This window comes from Brachyhypopomus gauderio, chromosome 4 (assembly GCF_052324685.1).
Source record: "Brachyhypopomus gauderio isolate BG-103 chromosome 4, BGAUD_0.2, whole genome shotgun sequence".
Taxonomy (NCBI): Eukaryota; Metazoa; Chordata; class Actinopteri; order Gymnotiformes; family Hypopomidae; genus Brachyhypopomus; species Brachyhypopomus gauderio.
The window spans coordinates 23,749,891-23,766,185 of record NC_135214.1 but is presented as its reverse complement, the minus strand read 5'-3'; the positions used below and the strand labels follow the sequence as shown (position 1 = coordinate 23,766,185).

At 44.4% G+C, this 16,295-nt stretch overlaps 1 protein-coding gene across 2 annotated transcripts in view; it reads right to left on the bottom strand.

Moving 5' to 3' along the window:
• LOC143512618 (cytosolic sulfotransferase 3-like) overlaps nt 1-16,295 on the bottom strand; it is a 50,622-nt gene that overhangs the window by 7,800 nt on the left and 26,527 nt on the right. The window contains exons 1-6 of one of the 2 annotated variants that reach the window (XM_077003166.1): nt 6,829-7,013; nt 5,207-5,339; nt 2,278-2,406; nt 1,859-1,959; nt 1,114-1,240; nt 711-808 (exon numbers count right to left, since the gene is read on the bottom strand). In XM_077003166.1, the coding sequence (XP_076859281.1) occupies nt 711-808; nt 1,114-1,240; nt 1,859-1,959; nt 2,278-2,406; nt 5,207-5,339; nt 6,829-6,852 (612 nt within the window). In that variant the 5' untranslated portion in view covers nt 6,853-7,013. Of the gene's footprint in view, nt 1-710; nt 809-1,113; nt 1,241-1,858; nt 1,960-2,277; nt 2,407-5,206; nt 5,340-6,828; nt 7,014-16,295 lie in introns of those variants that run through there. The other variant, XM_077003167.1, reaches the window with a different exon arrangement.

Below are 16,295 nucleotides of genomic sequence, written 5' to 3'. Positions count from 1 at the left end.
GGGCTGGAGATGCACCTGTTGAATGAACAACTAATTCAAAAGTTTGTCTTTGTACAAGTCTATGTACTGTGTCTAAGCAGGTGAAAGCAGTGTTGCTAGAACCAGCAGACCATCTGCTCCACACCTTCATTCCTGGCGACTGGGTTGCAGAACCAGATGATTCCTAAAGCTTTCTGAAAGAATGACTACTGTTGCATGAAGATTATGTTGAATGATTAAGAGAATCAAAGGGGGAAATGTGAAGGAAATATTGATTATATTCATGTGTGATTCATGTTAATCATGTCCATGCAGACACTATAGCACGGTCTGTGTGAAAAGTACTGCTTAGTAGTTAACTGTAACCATATTGAAGATGTTTTTCTGTAAGACTGAAGTTTTCTGTGCAGCAGCAGAGTTAGTGATAATATTGCTTATCTGTTTCTAAGCACCCAAGGTTGAATCCTAGGGAAACTGATAACTGCTCCTGGGAAGCAGGCATCCTTAGTTTTTTCTACACACACACTTTGACTATAAGAATCTGGACTGAGAGAGACAGTTCAGAGTTACTGCATGAAGCGTACGCTTCACATCATACTTTTATACTTTTATATTTTGTAACTCTCTTGCTATCAAATAAATACTGCTTAATATATTATAAGATCTTGAATTCTGTGCCATCAATTCCACCACACCATCACCTGGAAAAACCTGCATATGTGATACTTTACCTCCACCATGTCCTCAAAGAACATATAGTGAATGTTTGAGTACGTCTTCTTCTTCTCCCAGTATCCACACACATGGTCATACCAAGGACCAAAAACATCTAAAAAAAAAAAAAAACGTTAAAATGGAAGACGATACATTACTTCGCTGTTCCAACTGTTTCAGCTTTTAAAAATCACTCAAATTGAAAAGTCCATTACCACAGATCAGGGTTGCAACTACATACTTTCTGAGGTGTATGCAAACATACTATCGGCGCCCCCCACACTTCACCCCCACCCCCGATCAACTCGGCAAATAATTTTCTGGCATCGATTTGGCGCCCCCTCTGGTGCAGCGCCCCTATACGCTGCATACTTTTTGCACCACTGCCACAGATCCCTGTAGAGGCAGTAACTCACTCACTCTTTCCATCCATGTAGTTCTTCAGAAAAGTGCTCCAATCTCCTGGTTCTGGTTGCACATAATTCATTCGATCAAAGTGAAAATAGGACACAGCATTGTCTTTGGCATTGCGTGCTATGTAGACAACCTGGAGAGAAAGAGTGACTGTTAATTTCACTGGTAACCTACTATAGACAAAATTAGACACACCTTATCTATTGTCGTAAAATTGTGTTTCTGGTTAGGATGCAGGCATGCCTTTCTCAGTATGGGAAGTGGACTTGTGTGCAGGATGTGATTTGGCTCAGAGCATCGGTTACACTTTCAAAATGTGAAGAATGTGCTCAGCACAGAAACGCTTGCTCATATTTCATTAATTCGGGCGACCTTTGCCTTCATAAGTTAAAGTAAGGGCTTACTGACTAATTGTAAGATGTTTAAAAGAGCAGAATGTGCTCCTGTTGTACAGGAAAGACATTGTTAAAATTGTGAAAGCTGTTATAGAAGTTAAGCACATTAGAGAATAACCCACTTTCTCTGCATCATACATACACATATTTACACAGATATGTAAAAAGTAAAGCCATGTTTAGGGGGAACTACGGGGGTTTTCCTTGCCACTGTCTGGTTTGTTCATTAGGGATCTGGACCCATGCGATTGTAAAGCTGATTTGTGACAACATGTGTTGTAAAAATCGTTATGTACATACATTTTCATGTTCAAATTGGACAAAAACATACAGAGAATAAATCCCACATACAGTACCCTGCAGTTCTGTTCCCAGAAGGACTTGGGCACCAACTGAACAGGTAGATGAGTTTTGATAAGGCGCGGCGTGGTGGGCAGATTATCTGCCAATTCCACTCCTGCATAAAGTCCAAAAAAAAAAATAATCTACCAAAAAACTTAAAAAACAGAACTTTGTACTGATTGCATTATTGGACAATGGAATTATGGCACTTAAAAGTCACAGCAGTTTACACTGAATCCACAGATTGTATGTAAGTAGTATAGTATAGTGTAGTATAGTTGCATTATATATATATAGTATATAAGTATTGCCATTTACAAGACTGGGCACATGACAGGCACATGATCCCATTAATCCACTAATAAATTATATACAGTGGCTACAGGCCCATTTGTATTCACACCTCACGGCCTCAGAAGGCGGGGCCACAGACCTGTAGGGATCACAGGGAAGGCCGACTCCAGGAACGGTACTCGCATGTAGATGGGCAGAGAGGTCTGACGCTCTGGTGCCGTGTTGCCAAAGTAAAGCAGGTCCAGCATGTAGGACACCCAGGTAGTGCCTGTCAGAAAAGACCAGGGGAGAGGAAGAGAGGGGGAAAGAAGTGGTTTATGAGATCACATAGTCAGTATTTATGACTTTTTTGAATGGTATCACATAATGGTCATTTGTTCTTTTTGCTGGACAAAAGAAAAAAATACCACATTATGTTTAATGATTTTGAACATTGTTGTTTTAACGGAGGTCCTACAACCAGTATTTTGATGTGGGGGTTTTGACTGCAAGACACTGAACCAACCAGAGGAATTAATTTGTCTCTCCTCTATATCTGAGCATTTATCATCTATGACATCTATATTGAGCATTTATAGCATCTAAGTATAGCTGGTAGGTCACACTCTAATATAAGTATAATATAATTAGTGGTGGGCCATTATCAGCGTTAACGGCGTTCGATAATGTGATACTCTTATCGGGCGATATAAAAATTATCGCCATTAATTTATTCTTAAAGTTGGGTTGGGAACTGGGTCAAAATAGGTAAGTAAACTATGAGGACTTTCACCTTGATAGTTTAGCTCGGGTGTATTCCTAACCAAATTGCACAGTAGGGGGCGAGAACAAGTTTTCAAACCTGTGAATTACCACAACAAATCGCACATGTGCTTAGATGGATGCAGCCACGAAGCCACCAGGTTTGCTTAATGTAAAATTCATTTTTAGGAAGCTTCCTAATGGAGACATTGACAAGACTAAAGTTGTTTGCACCTTATGCAACGCGGAATTAGTTTATTGTAGGAGTTTTACCAGTCTGAAGTACCATTTAAACGCAAAGCACCCGTTTGCTAATGCTGCTGACACTGGGTCAAGCACTGATGCAGTCCAGGGGAAGAGTCACCGCCGCCGAAAAAACACGTTAAATGTACTAAATGTTGGCTTACATTTCAAATCTCATGTTTAGCTGAATAAACATGTTATCAACCCCTTTTAATGTACAGTATGTAGGCTTACAAATTCATGTTTGACTGAATATGCCCTCTTAAAGTATCTAGTCTTACAGTACTATTTTCATGTTTAACTGAATAAACCGTTGAACATGAGTATCCTACATTTTATTGAGCATGTTTTTTTTCTTCAAGTATCAAAGTAGAACAGCTTCCTCAAGCAGTCATTGATGCATTTTGGAAACAGGAGATGAGCCCCTGGTCTAATGTATTGTATTGTATGATGTATTGTATGTCTCTGTATTAAGAAACCCTATCTCAAAGACTGACTTTTTGTAATTACTTGGGTAGCACGCATATTCTAGATTAATTTTAAGATTTCAGTGAGATTAATCTAGATTTAAAAAAATCATCTATGCCCACCCTTAAATATAATATAAGTTCATAGATGAACTTGTGAGAAGACAGTAGATCGTCACTGTAACATTTCAGACAAGATGGGTCACACTGCTGCTTTGCCTACTTCGACTGTCCTGATATGGAAAGAACAGATTCTGTCATGAGTGAGTCTCAAAGACTCGAGAGGGCTCCATTACAGGTAAATGTCTATTAATAGGGACAAAGGAAATGGATATTGTAAGAAGACATAAACAGGGTCAAGACAGAGGGCAGAGATAAAAAGAAACCTCGAGCTAAGATCAAAACACAAAATAGACATGAATACAGAATGGCTTTGTAGTGCTTACTAATGGTAATGCTTATTAGTGAATATTCAAATATGAGTTAAATGCATTTCTCTACTAATGTGTTATTTGTTGTTAACAATCATCAGCTGTTAAGGAGCATAAGCACCATGGTGAAAACAACAGGCAGCATGTTGTCTGTTCGAGAAGTTCACTTTTTAAACCGAGCACTGAGCACTTACGCCCTTAAGCTCACTGGTGCAGGGGTCGAAGATGCCGACCGCCTGGAGAAGGAAGACTCTCCTTTTGGAAACAGAGTCTATCTCCTGGGAGCTCTCACTCTCAGTCATGAAGCCTCTTCCGTGCTGTTGATTACGTCAAACAAGTGCATGTGCTCTTCTAAATATACACGACACTGAATGATCTTACGTGCTGTTGTCTTTTTCTTTCCCTGTTGATTTTATTCCCTGAGACCATCAAGTGCGAAAGGGTTGAAAGCATTTTACCCTGTTGAGCAAGAATTGGGTACTGAAGCCTAAACATGTCTGTACAAAACACCACACAGGATTTCGCCTGTCCAGACACCTTAGGTAAGTTGGCAGGTAGCACATGTATTCTGACTATCAGTTTAGTTACCTAAACATTTGCTTCAGTTTCTTAAATAATTTGGTTATTTTGTTTTCTTGGTACTGCCTGTGCTGTCTCCCCAGTGTTAGACAAAACACTGCTGTATGTATTTGTGACTTGAGCAAGTAAACTTGTATTTGGTTTGTGGAAATTGAGTCTGGCTTGTGTTTTTCCACCATACAACCAGGGTGGCAAACTGTAGTACAGCAGGAGTGTGAGTGTTTTCACTAATGTATATTTTCATTATATTTTGGGTGGTTGTATTTAAGAAACCTCACACATGCATCTTTATTAAGTTAGTAAGCAGTTTATTAAAACACATGTTTATTAAAACTATGTCCTCAGGCAATAAAATATTAATGGTTTAGAAGCATAGTATGCACTGACCTCCAAGCCAGCACTGCTAGCTTGTTAATTGTAAAAAAAAAAAGAAAAGTTAATTGTCAAACTACTCAAATGATGATGTCATCCTGGTCTGACTTCTTGTCCAAAGCTTCTTTCTAACATGTATCTGATGAATGTGCACTGATCAATGTCTGGGTACTGACATGTTTGCCCTAGTTTTATTCTCACTATTGAGTAATACGTTTAAGGAAACACAGCATACCAGCTTTGGGATAAGTGGCGATGAGGATGTCATCTGGTCTCGCCTTGAAGTTCTGAATATTCTCCCAGTTGTCCGTGAAGTAGTGGACCATAGGGATGCCTTCAAACTCAAACATTTCCGGTCGACTGTGCATCTTCAATGTAAGTATGTAAAAATAATAATATATTAATGATTAACCTATTAAGGCTATTTTTTTGGTGCTATGAAATATTAAATGATGACAATACGTTGCTGGCTTCATCAGAACTGCTTTCTGTACTTAAACGTGGGCCACTGCTTTAAATCCATCCTTAAATCGATGGGCCAAGCTGGAATTACAATTGGACTGAATGAACATAATTTGTCAACACAATTAAATGGAAATCAAAGTAACATTAGTGGAGTAATTAATGATAACCAGGGCCGGCGCCACGGGGGGGGGCGAATGGGGGCGTCGCCCCCTCAGGCGAGGTGTCCCGCCCCCTTAATGTAAAAAATAAGACCCATTTATTTTACAACAATCGCCACATGGTGCCCCCTCGGCCGCTCGACAATCGTTACACGCACCCCCCCCCCCCCCCCCCCCCCCCCGCTCAACTACTTACGTTCGCCACCCCCCCCCCCCCCCCCCCCCCGGCTCAACAACTTAAGTTCGCCCCCCCGAAATTTTCTGACGCCCCCTCACTGTATATGTTCTGGCGCCGGCCCTGATGATAACGCATGGAATCTGTTACACCGGTTCTGGCAACACCACCTCTGGCCAACAGAGTTCGACCTCTCCACAAAGTTCTCCTCCCCCATGTATCATGTTTTAGGGATTTTCTTGATTCTAAATCAAAAGTAGCCTAAATCAAGTAACCAAACGAATCGGAATCTGTGACGAAGTAACTAAGTTCATTACTTCTTCGCAGCTTCCGATTTGGTTACTTGTTCGCAGCTTCTTACTCGGAGATTGAACTTGGTTCCTTATTCATAAAAAGTGTTAATGAGGCGTGTTTGCTTTTACAGAGATGGATGAACCAAATTCAACATTTCCTTTTCGTTATTACGTTTCTCTCATTCCGATCGGCTTGTACTACGTAAATGTTGCCATTGTTGTACTGCTGCCAGAACGGCAATGTTAAAGGAAACCACGAACTCTATATCTTCGAAACTTTAATCATACGTCTATTTTAGTTTTTTAACTAAAGCAAAAAATACCATCTAAAAATACATTTAATTAACTTTAACTTTGCATCTAATTTCTTTATTTGCAGACATTTGACAGTCTTGTTGCACAGCTTTGATAACTGTGTGCAGTACTTGTTAAAGACAAACAGCATATTTAAATCTCTCAGAACTTCCACGTTACAAAATGTTTTGTACTTTTTTCTGGTTTTTATCTTAATTCACAAAACATATTAATCCGTTAACATTGTTAACGCACACGTGATGTATCAATACTTCTAAAATGATCATTAACGGTAGGGTGACCATATTTTCATTTGGGAAAAACAGGACACCTCAAGTTTAATCAGTCCAATGAAGGTAATTTAAAAACCAGGACATTTCCTCACTAAAAAAACCCGGGACAGGACGTGAAATACGGACGTTTGGTCACCTTAATTAACGGCCTTGGAAGGAAACAACTGCAGCTGACTCACCGAAGGAAAATCGATTCCTTCCATAATTAAATACGTAACAAAGGGTGTAGATTCCTCTTCTGAACTCCCGTCTTTGGTCTGTGACTGTTTTCTTGCGCTTGTCTCTTCTGATTTCTCTCACGCTTCCTCTCTCTCGACTTCCTTCCTCGTAGCTCTGAATTATGTACTGTACAGTTTTCCCTCTTTCTCTCCCTCCTCTATCAGTCATAGACTGTGGACCGCCCCGTCTGATATTCACTAGTCTCAACCGCTCCTAAACATGACAAACACCGCCATAATCTCTTAATTTTCATAATCATCCAAGACTATTCTGACCTCACTAACCGCACCAAATACATCCCAGTGATGACTGCATGAACGGTGTGATTTTCCAAATGTTAGTTTTTCCTTTCACTCTTTATATGACTGTACCATGCACATATATACACCGTATAGCCTAGGCCAAATTGATTTAAAGCAAGCAATGTTATGTCATTTAAACCACAAATTAGAGCATGATTGAGGTTACATTTAAACATGTAAAATCTCATCCAAATGATTAGTAGGCCTATATTAATGTAAAGTAACTTTTCGTTACTTTTTCAGTATGGATTTATCTACTACTAAAAACATTCAAAACATCGTTTAACGTGTTTAAAGTGCGATAAACAAATGTCGTGTCCGCATGACCCAAATCCCTGTCACAGGGCCTGTGTTCACAATAATTAGCGCTGACGCTGTTGTTTGGTTAAAAAACGCTGACATATGAAAGAAATATCTCACAAACACATAAGCTGTTTTAAAACTGTAAATCAGGGGTCGGCAACCTGAGACGTGGAGTGTGCAAGGTGTGCGAAGGTGTGCGAAGTCGCGCGCTACGGTCACTCGCGAAAGTATAATCCATAAATAATCCAGCCTTGACGCTGCTCAGGGATTACGTCACACGCTGCGCCATGCGGCCGTAGTGCCTGTAAATTTAAATTTTAATGGTCCAATGAAGGTAATTTAAAAACCAGGACATTTCCTCGCTTAGAAAAACTCCGGGACGCCCGGGACAGGACGTGAAATACGGACATGTCCCGGGAAATACGGACGTTTAGTCACCCTACTTTAAGAGAGCTGGACTGTTTGCCACAGCACGTTTAACGGCTTCGACTCTTTCGGCGGGGTCTTTATACGTCTAGTCGTGTTTTGTCTCGAAATGCTTCTTAATGCTGGAAGTTCGGCACGCAATGTTGTCATAGCACAGTGTACACACAGCATGATCTTTGACATACACCAAACCATTGTCTTCCGTTCAGGGTTAAAATGCCCTCGCTTTGTTTTTTTTTACCGGAGGCTCTGTCATCTCGTAATGCTTTCAGGTAGGCTAACTGATTTGTATTAGGCTAAATTTAAACATGGGTCTGTGGCTGAGCTGAGTGCAGAGCGTTGAGGAGCGATTTCGATTGGAGGATCGTGCTCTCTGTCTGAGATTTTTTATTATTAATTTTTTTTGCTGATGCTGGTCCAGCGTGGCGCGTGCCAGTGATTATGCCTTGGCGTGCCAACAGTGGCACGCATGCCATAGGTTGCTGACCCCTGCTGTAAATAAATGACAGGCTACATTCGATGTTTGGTGCTATTCCAGTGTGAAGTTATAACTGTGTGCTGAATTAAAAAAAGTAATAGTAATGTGGCTTGGTGTAGGAAGGAGAGGCAGCAAACAGGAAGAGGTCTGTCCCCGGCGACCACACAAGGGCACAGAATGTTATCACAGCATAACAGGTCATACAGCATGATTCTAAGCAGGTACAATGTCAGGAGGCCCAGCACACAGAGAATCAACAACATCTGTTTTATTTAATATATATATTTTTTAAACATCCAAAAATGCAGGACATTGTAAAACACATCAAACATCCACATAACAATTCCAAACCTGTACACAACATGAAATACAGTAGTTACTCACACGTAGTCCTGCAGGCGACGCGGTAAACTCCGCGTGCGCTGCGGTCTGGCCGATCCGGCTACGGGGGAAACAACACGGGAAGCACTGGGGGGAACGGGGTAGGAGAGTCCGGGAGACGTCCGGCGCCCACTAGCTTTGGCCTGTATGGGGCCAAGCGGTCGTGGTGCACCACGAGACGCAGCCGGCACCATCGGATCCTGTATACCTTCCCAAGCTGTGAAAGGACCTTGCACGGCCCAACCCAAGTCGACTGAAGATTGGGGCACAGTCATTTTTTTCGTCGTATGCGCACTTCTGCCTTCTGCCCAGTGCATGCAGTTCGACTTGGCGCATGGACGACAGGATAAAGTGTCGGTGTTCCCATGGCTACGACCTGGATGGTGCTCAGCTGTGTAGTCGAATTCCTGAAGCCCTCAGGTTCGCGAAACCACATAAGCCATAATAGCAACGCGTGATCTGTGCGCAGATTGAATGGGACACCGTAGATATATGGCCAAAAGTGTGGCAATTCTTCCACGGCCGCTAACAGTTCCCACCACGTCACACTGTAATTGTGTTCAGCTTTGTCTAGCCACTGGCTAAAGTAGGCAATGACCAATTCCGACCCGTCCTGTAACTGTGAAAGCACAGCCCCCAACCCATGATCACTGGCGTCGGTGTCTACCACAAACTGCCCCGACGGTATAAGGTAAGCCCTATCTCCTCGTCAGACCAATGGAATTTGGCACTGCTGCCACTCGTCAAACGGTGTAAGGGCGCGACAATCTTCGCGAAGCCTTTCACAAAACACCTGTAGTACGATGCAAAACCCAAAAAACTGCGCAACTGGTGCTCCGTGCAGGGTGTGGGCCAGCCATCTTGTCACGATGCCCTCCCCGCTCACTACATGTCCAAGGAAACTGATCCATCATTGCAGCAGGTTACACTTCGCTGGGTTAAGCGAGAGGTTCGTCTCTTTAATAAGGCCCAAAACCAGCTCCAGATTGGCCAACACAGCCTCAAAACCAGTGGCATGCACCAACACATTGTGGTCGTTTAGTGTCAAGCTACCACTGCTGAAGTCTATCACCGCCCCCCGCACATTCCATAAAATCACTGCCCAAATTGCAGTGATCATTAATGCCCCCCACCCAAAAAGGCCCGTGCCCGAAATTAAGCGTCACAGAGACACACCCGACAAGCTCGAAATGGTCTCCTGTCACTGTTGTTAACGCTACCTGAAAGAGCTAAAGCCCCCACACATCATCGGGCAATAGGTCAGGCCTGATCAAGGAGACTGACAACCCCATATCGATAAGCGCAAGAAAGAAATTACCACCTAACTCACAGTTGATGTAGAGTCCTGGGAGTCTGGTAACTCGAGAGATAATACAGATTGACCCACCACATCAGGACGCAGCGAGAGAGCTTGGAGTAGAGATCTTCCCTTTACCTGGGGACCTGCTTGTATGGATAAAACGGGGAGAGCCGTTTGAACTGCCTTCGGAGATAAGTCCCCCACATGAGTTTAATGGGGAAGTTCCCCTAGAAGGGTTTATTCTCCAGAGCAGATTGTTTTTTGACTGTTTGCTCGGCCCACAACCTCCCGAATTTCTTAAGGTGAGATACCTCTTACAATACCTTGAGGGGAAGGCCCTACAATGGGCTGATCTCTTCATGTCACGGAGAGCCCAGGAGATGGAGACTCTGGAGGGATTTTTCACTATGCTTAGAGCTCGCTTTGGGAGGTATAATGCAGAGTATTGGACACACGATTGGTCCGACCCAGAGGTTGTAGCAGCCCGTAGGGCTGAACGGTTCCTCCAAGCTACGCCAGCCGGCCAGCCTACGCCTGCGCCAGCCGGCCAGCCTACGCCTGCGCCAGCCGGCCAGCCTACGCCTACGCCAGTCGCCCAGCCTACACCTACGCCAGCCGCCCAGCCTACGCCTACGCCAGCCGCCCAGCCTCTGGTCCTGCCCCCATGTCTTGTTCCCAGGTTTCCATGTTGTTCGTCCTGGTTTTGCCCCGGTTTCTGCGTGACTTGTTTTTTGTTTTCTGGTATGGTTTTAAGTGCCCCGGAGTGGCGCTTTAGAGGGGGGGTTCTGTCACGCCTGGCTCCACCCCCTCCCTCTCTGTCTTCCCGGCTCCTGCTCCCCTGGTCTTCTGTTTAGTTCCGCCTCTTGTTTTGTCTTATTGGTTTCAGCTGTCGCTTGTTTGTGTTCATTTGGGTTTGAATATATTATTTGTTTTCCAATGTCAATGTTAAACAGTCACGGAATCTGTGCTGTCAAATTGCAGATCAAGTGTACAGTCATGGCCAAAAGTTTTGAGAATGATACAAATATTAATTTTTACAAAGTCTACTGCTTCAGTTTTTATAATGGCAATTTGCATATACTCCAGAATGCAATTAATTGCAAAGTCAATATTTGCATAGAAAATGAACTTTATTCCCGAAACCACATTTCAACTTCATTGCAGCCCTGCTTTAAAAGGACCAGCTAACATCGTTTCAGTGATTGCTCCATTAACACAGGTGTGGGTGTTGATGAGGACAGGGCTGGAGATCAATCTGTCATGATTAAGTAAGAATGACACCACTGGACATTTTAAAAGGAGGCTGGTGCTTGGCATCATTGTTTCTCTTCTGTTAACCATGGTTATCTCTAAAGAAACACGTGCAGTCATCATTGCACTGCACAAAAATTGCCTAACAGGTAAGAGTATCGCAGCTAGAAAGATTGCACCTCAGTTAACAATCTATTGCATCATCAATAACTTCAAGGAGAGAGGTTCCATTGTTGCCAAAAAGCTCCAGGGCGCCCAAGAAAGACCAGTAAGCGCCAGGACTGTCTCTTAAAAGTGTTTCAGCTGCGGGATCGGGCTAACAGCAGTGCAGAGCTTGCTCAGGAATGGCAGCAGGCAGGTGAGAGTGCATTTGCACGCACTGTGAGGCGGATACTCTTGGAGCAAGGCCTGATCTCAAGGAGGGCAACAAAGTAAAGTCATTTTCTCTGATGAATCCCCTTTCCGATTGTTTGGGACATCTGGAAAACAGCTTGTTCGGAGAAGACGACGTGAGCGCTACCACCAGTCTTGTCTCATGCCAACTGTAAAGCATCCTGAAACCATTCATGTGTGGGGTTGCTTCTCAGCCAAGAGAATCGGCTCTCTCACAGTCTTCCCTAAAAACACAGCCATGAATAAAGAATGGTACCAGAATATCCTCCGAGAGCAATTTCTCCCAACCATCCAAGAGCAGTTTGGTGATCAACAATGCCTTTTCCAGCATGATGGAGCAACGTGCCATAAAGCAAAGGTGATAACTAAATGGCTCAGAGAACAAAACATAGACATTTTGGGTCCATGGCCTGGAAACTCCCCAGATCTTAATCCCATTGAGAACTTGTGGTCAATCATCAAGAGACAGGTGGACAAACAAAAACCTACACATTCTGACAAAATGCAAGCATTGATTGTGCAAGAATGGACTGCTATCAGTCAGGATTTGGTCCAGAAGTTGATTGAGAGCATGCCACAGAGAAGGTCCTGAATAAGAAGGGTCAACACTGCAAATATTGACTTGCTGCATTTACTCATTCTAACTGTCAATAAAAGCTTTTGTTACTCATAATATGACTGCAATTATATTTCTGTATGTGATAAAAACATCTGACAAACACATAAAAACCAGAGGGCAGCAGATCATGTGAAAATATGATATTTGTGTCATTCTCAAAACTTGGCCATGACTGTAGATGTAAAAAAACACCTTTGTGGGCTAGTGCACTATAGACGCCTGTGGTGCGACCTAAGCTTTTGTCCTTAATGGCTTTTTTTCCTTACATTACTTTTACTTTTATACTTTAAGTAGTTTTGAAAGCAGTACTTTAACACTTTTACTTGAGTAAAAAGCTTGAGTTGATACTTCCACTTCTACAGAAGTACTTTTAAACCCTAGTATCTGTACTTCTACCTGAGTAATGAATGTGAATACTTCTGACACCTCTGGCCATTGTAGCATGGGAGGCTAAGCTGATGTGTCATGCTAGCCGCCGTCGCCGTCATCTCTGTTGCCGTCACGCTCCTTCTCGCTGTCGTCCGTTGAGCCGATAGCGGTGGGCCACTGTCACTTGGCCCATCCAGCTGTTGCCTCTTCCTCGTTGCGCCGCTCGGTTTCTCCGTCTCCCTCCTCAGCCGTTCAAGTTCCTCAGAGATGCGTCTCATCTCGTCTTGTAGGACCACTTCTGACACCAATTGTGGCGTGGTGTAGGAAGGAGAGGGAGCAAACAGATCCATTGAAATGCAACAAGGCTTTTTTATTCAAATTCCCTCAGCCACGTAATCACACAAAACCCCCCCTCCCCCTTAGAAAAAAACATTATAAATAACCTAAAATAAAACAATACAATTCTTAGTCCCTAACACAAAACACAGCTTAAAGCCCTATCTCCTTGTCAGACCAACGGAATTTGGCACCGCCGCCACTTGTCGAACGGTGCGGCAATCTTTGCGAAGCCTTTCACAAAATGCCTGTATTACGATGCAAAACCCAAAAAACTGCGCAACTGGTGCACCGTGCGGGGTGTGGGCCAGTCGTGGACCGCAGCAAAGGAGAGGCAGCAAACAGATTCATTGCAATTATTCAAATTGCCTCAGCAACGTAATGACTCATGAAGCCGTGATTACACAGAACAGACTTAACTTAGACATGAAACATGAGTGAATGGTAATAATGGAATGACATTACACACACATGGTTGGAGTGACTACAACAGTATAACTACATAAACAGACACAGGGCGACTTAAGGAATTGGGAATACCCTTGACTGACCTTGACAAGCCTATGCTCTATGTCATTAGCGCTCCCCAAATGCATCTTATCCTGGGGTTTCCCTGGTCACAGTGCTATTTTGGTTTTTCAATGTTTTATAAACAAGATGCTTATAAAGAAACCTTAGACAGATACGCTTTTGTTTACTTGAACGACATTCTTATTTACAGTCACTCGGGGTCAGAACACATTAAGCACGTTAGACGAGTCCTCCAGCTCCTTCTACAGAATAATCTATACGTAAAGTTGGAGAAGTCACTCTTCCATGTCTGGGAAGAGGCATTTTTAGGATACAGGGTAGCTCCTAACACCTTAGCTATGAACCGTCCAAAATTCGAGCTGTTGCTCAGTGGCCGACTCCCAACTCCCTATGCCAAGTCCAGCGGTTCCTGGGGTTTGCTAACTTTTATTGCTGATTTATCAAAGGTTTCAATACCCTGGCTGCTCCACTCATCAACCTCACCCCAGGCCCTTTTGTATGGTCTCCCGAGGCCCAAAAGTCATTTGACAGTCTCAAGAAACAGTTCACGCCTGAACCTATCCTACGTATGCCCGATCCTGACCTACCCTTTGTGGGTGCTGTACTGTCCCAATGGTCGGGTACCACCCAGAAACTTCAATACATCAATGAAATTTTATTTATATAGCGCTTTTTACAACAGTTGTTGTCACAAAGCAGCTTTACAAGTGTCCGATTCCAAGCCCCCAGTGAGCCAAGGGCATAGAAAAACTTCCTATGGGCATGAGGAAGAAACCTTTGAGAGGAACCGAGACTCAGGGGGGGAATTCATCCTCCTTTGGCTGATGCTGGTCACCGTGACAACAATCCCATGCACCTACTTTTCTCATCGCATGACACCCGCTGAGCACAATTACGATGTTGGCGACAAAGAGTTACTTGCCGTTAAGTTGGCGTTAGAGGAATGAAGGCACTGACTGGAGGGGGCCAAGCATCCATTTCGGGTCTGGACGGATCATAAAACTCTGGCATATCTCCAGCAGGCCAGACGCCTGAATCCTAGATAGGCTAGGCGGTCGCTCTATTTTAGCCGCTTCGGTTTCACTCTATCCTATCGACCAGGCACTAAGGACGCCAAACCTGACGCGCTCTCCTGTCAGTGGGAGTCACCACCCGAGCTGGCCGGGCCTGTGGGACGTGTGCCCATAATAAGGTCTCTCACACCAAGCCGCCTGGCCTGCTACGTCCTCTCCCTATTGCGTCCCTATTGTGGCCCTTGATTTTGTCACTGGGTTACCTCCCTCTCGGGGTAGCACCACCATCTTGGTCATTGTGGATTGGTTTTCGAAGACGGCTAGATTCCTGGCACTGCCTAAGCTCCCCTCCACCCATGACATGGCCTCCCTGTTCCTACATAACATTGTTAGATTCCACGGGTTTCCTACTGACATGGTGTCCGATAGGGGGCCACAGTTCACGAGTTGGTTCTGGGGAGCTTTTTTGGGTCTATTGGGTGCCAAGGACACTCTCTCTTCAGGGTTTCACCTCCAGACTAACAGTCAGGCGGAGAGGATGAATCAAGACTTCGAACAGGCACTCAGGTGTCTGCCATCGTCTAATCCCTCCTCCTGGGCCGACCAGCTCCCTGTGGCACTCGGCCCTCGACATGTTGCCCTTTGAGTGTCTCTATGGGTAGGCCCCTCCTATGTTCTGGGAGCTCGTGCCTTGGTGTGGTGATGCCGGTTGGCGTGACGTAGGGCCCGTAAACCCCTATTGTCAGCCTCGGCCGGGTATCGCCGCAGTGCTGACAAGCATCGTCTCCCGGCCTTGTGCTTCCGATCCCGGCAGCTTGTCTGGCTTTCCACCAGGGACTTGCCAGTCCATGGCGGGACCAAGAAATTGGCCCACATTGTGTTAGGGGCCGGGACCAATACCTCGTGAACTGGAAAGGTTATGGCCCCGAGGAGCGCTCCTGGGTCCCTGCCTAGCGCATCGTCGACCATACCCTTATCCGCGACTTGCACTGCAGCAGGGCCATCACCCTGGGCCCACGGGTTCTCGGGCCCGAGGGGGGCTCTGTCAGGGCTGGCACGGATGTCGCTCCTCCAGCCGTCACTGGAGGCTCCCGAGTCAGTCCCAGACTCAATAAGCTCAATCAGCCGTGATCCGTCACACCTGTCTCCCTGGCTACTTAAGGAAGCTTGTTGTGACAGATCACTGCTGAATCGTTTTGGCTTGCCGACACGTTCTCAGCCTTTTCTGCTTTCTCTGCCTCGTACGTTGTGTTCTTGTTGAAAAGTGTCTCACCACCTTACTTTCTCTTTTTCTCTGTGTCTCCCTACTTATTTGAGTATTTATCTCCTGCACTGCTCTCTGGCCCTCCAAGTTTTCCTCCAACTATTTCTCTTCCTATCCATTATACTTTTTTTTGGGAAGGGTTTTTTGTTTGTTGCAACGTTTTCCTGCTACCAGTTACTTCCCCTGGCATCCTTGGTATCTTTTTCATTCGTTGAGTTTTTTCCACGTCTTTTGAGTTGCCTTGGTTATTTTCCTCCCGTGCCTCTGTAGTTGAGTTTGCCCTTCACGCATTGAGTTTTCGGCCTCTGTTTTTGGGCATTTTATTTTTGCGCTGATTTGTTTAATCGCCGTGGGATTTGTCTGCTCTACTGGCACTTGGGTCCATCTTTCCTTCTGTTTTCAAACGCAGTTTGTAGGTGTCCGTACATCCATCGTTACATAATCTGTGTGTGAAGTAGAAA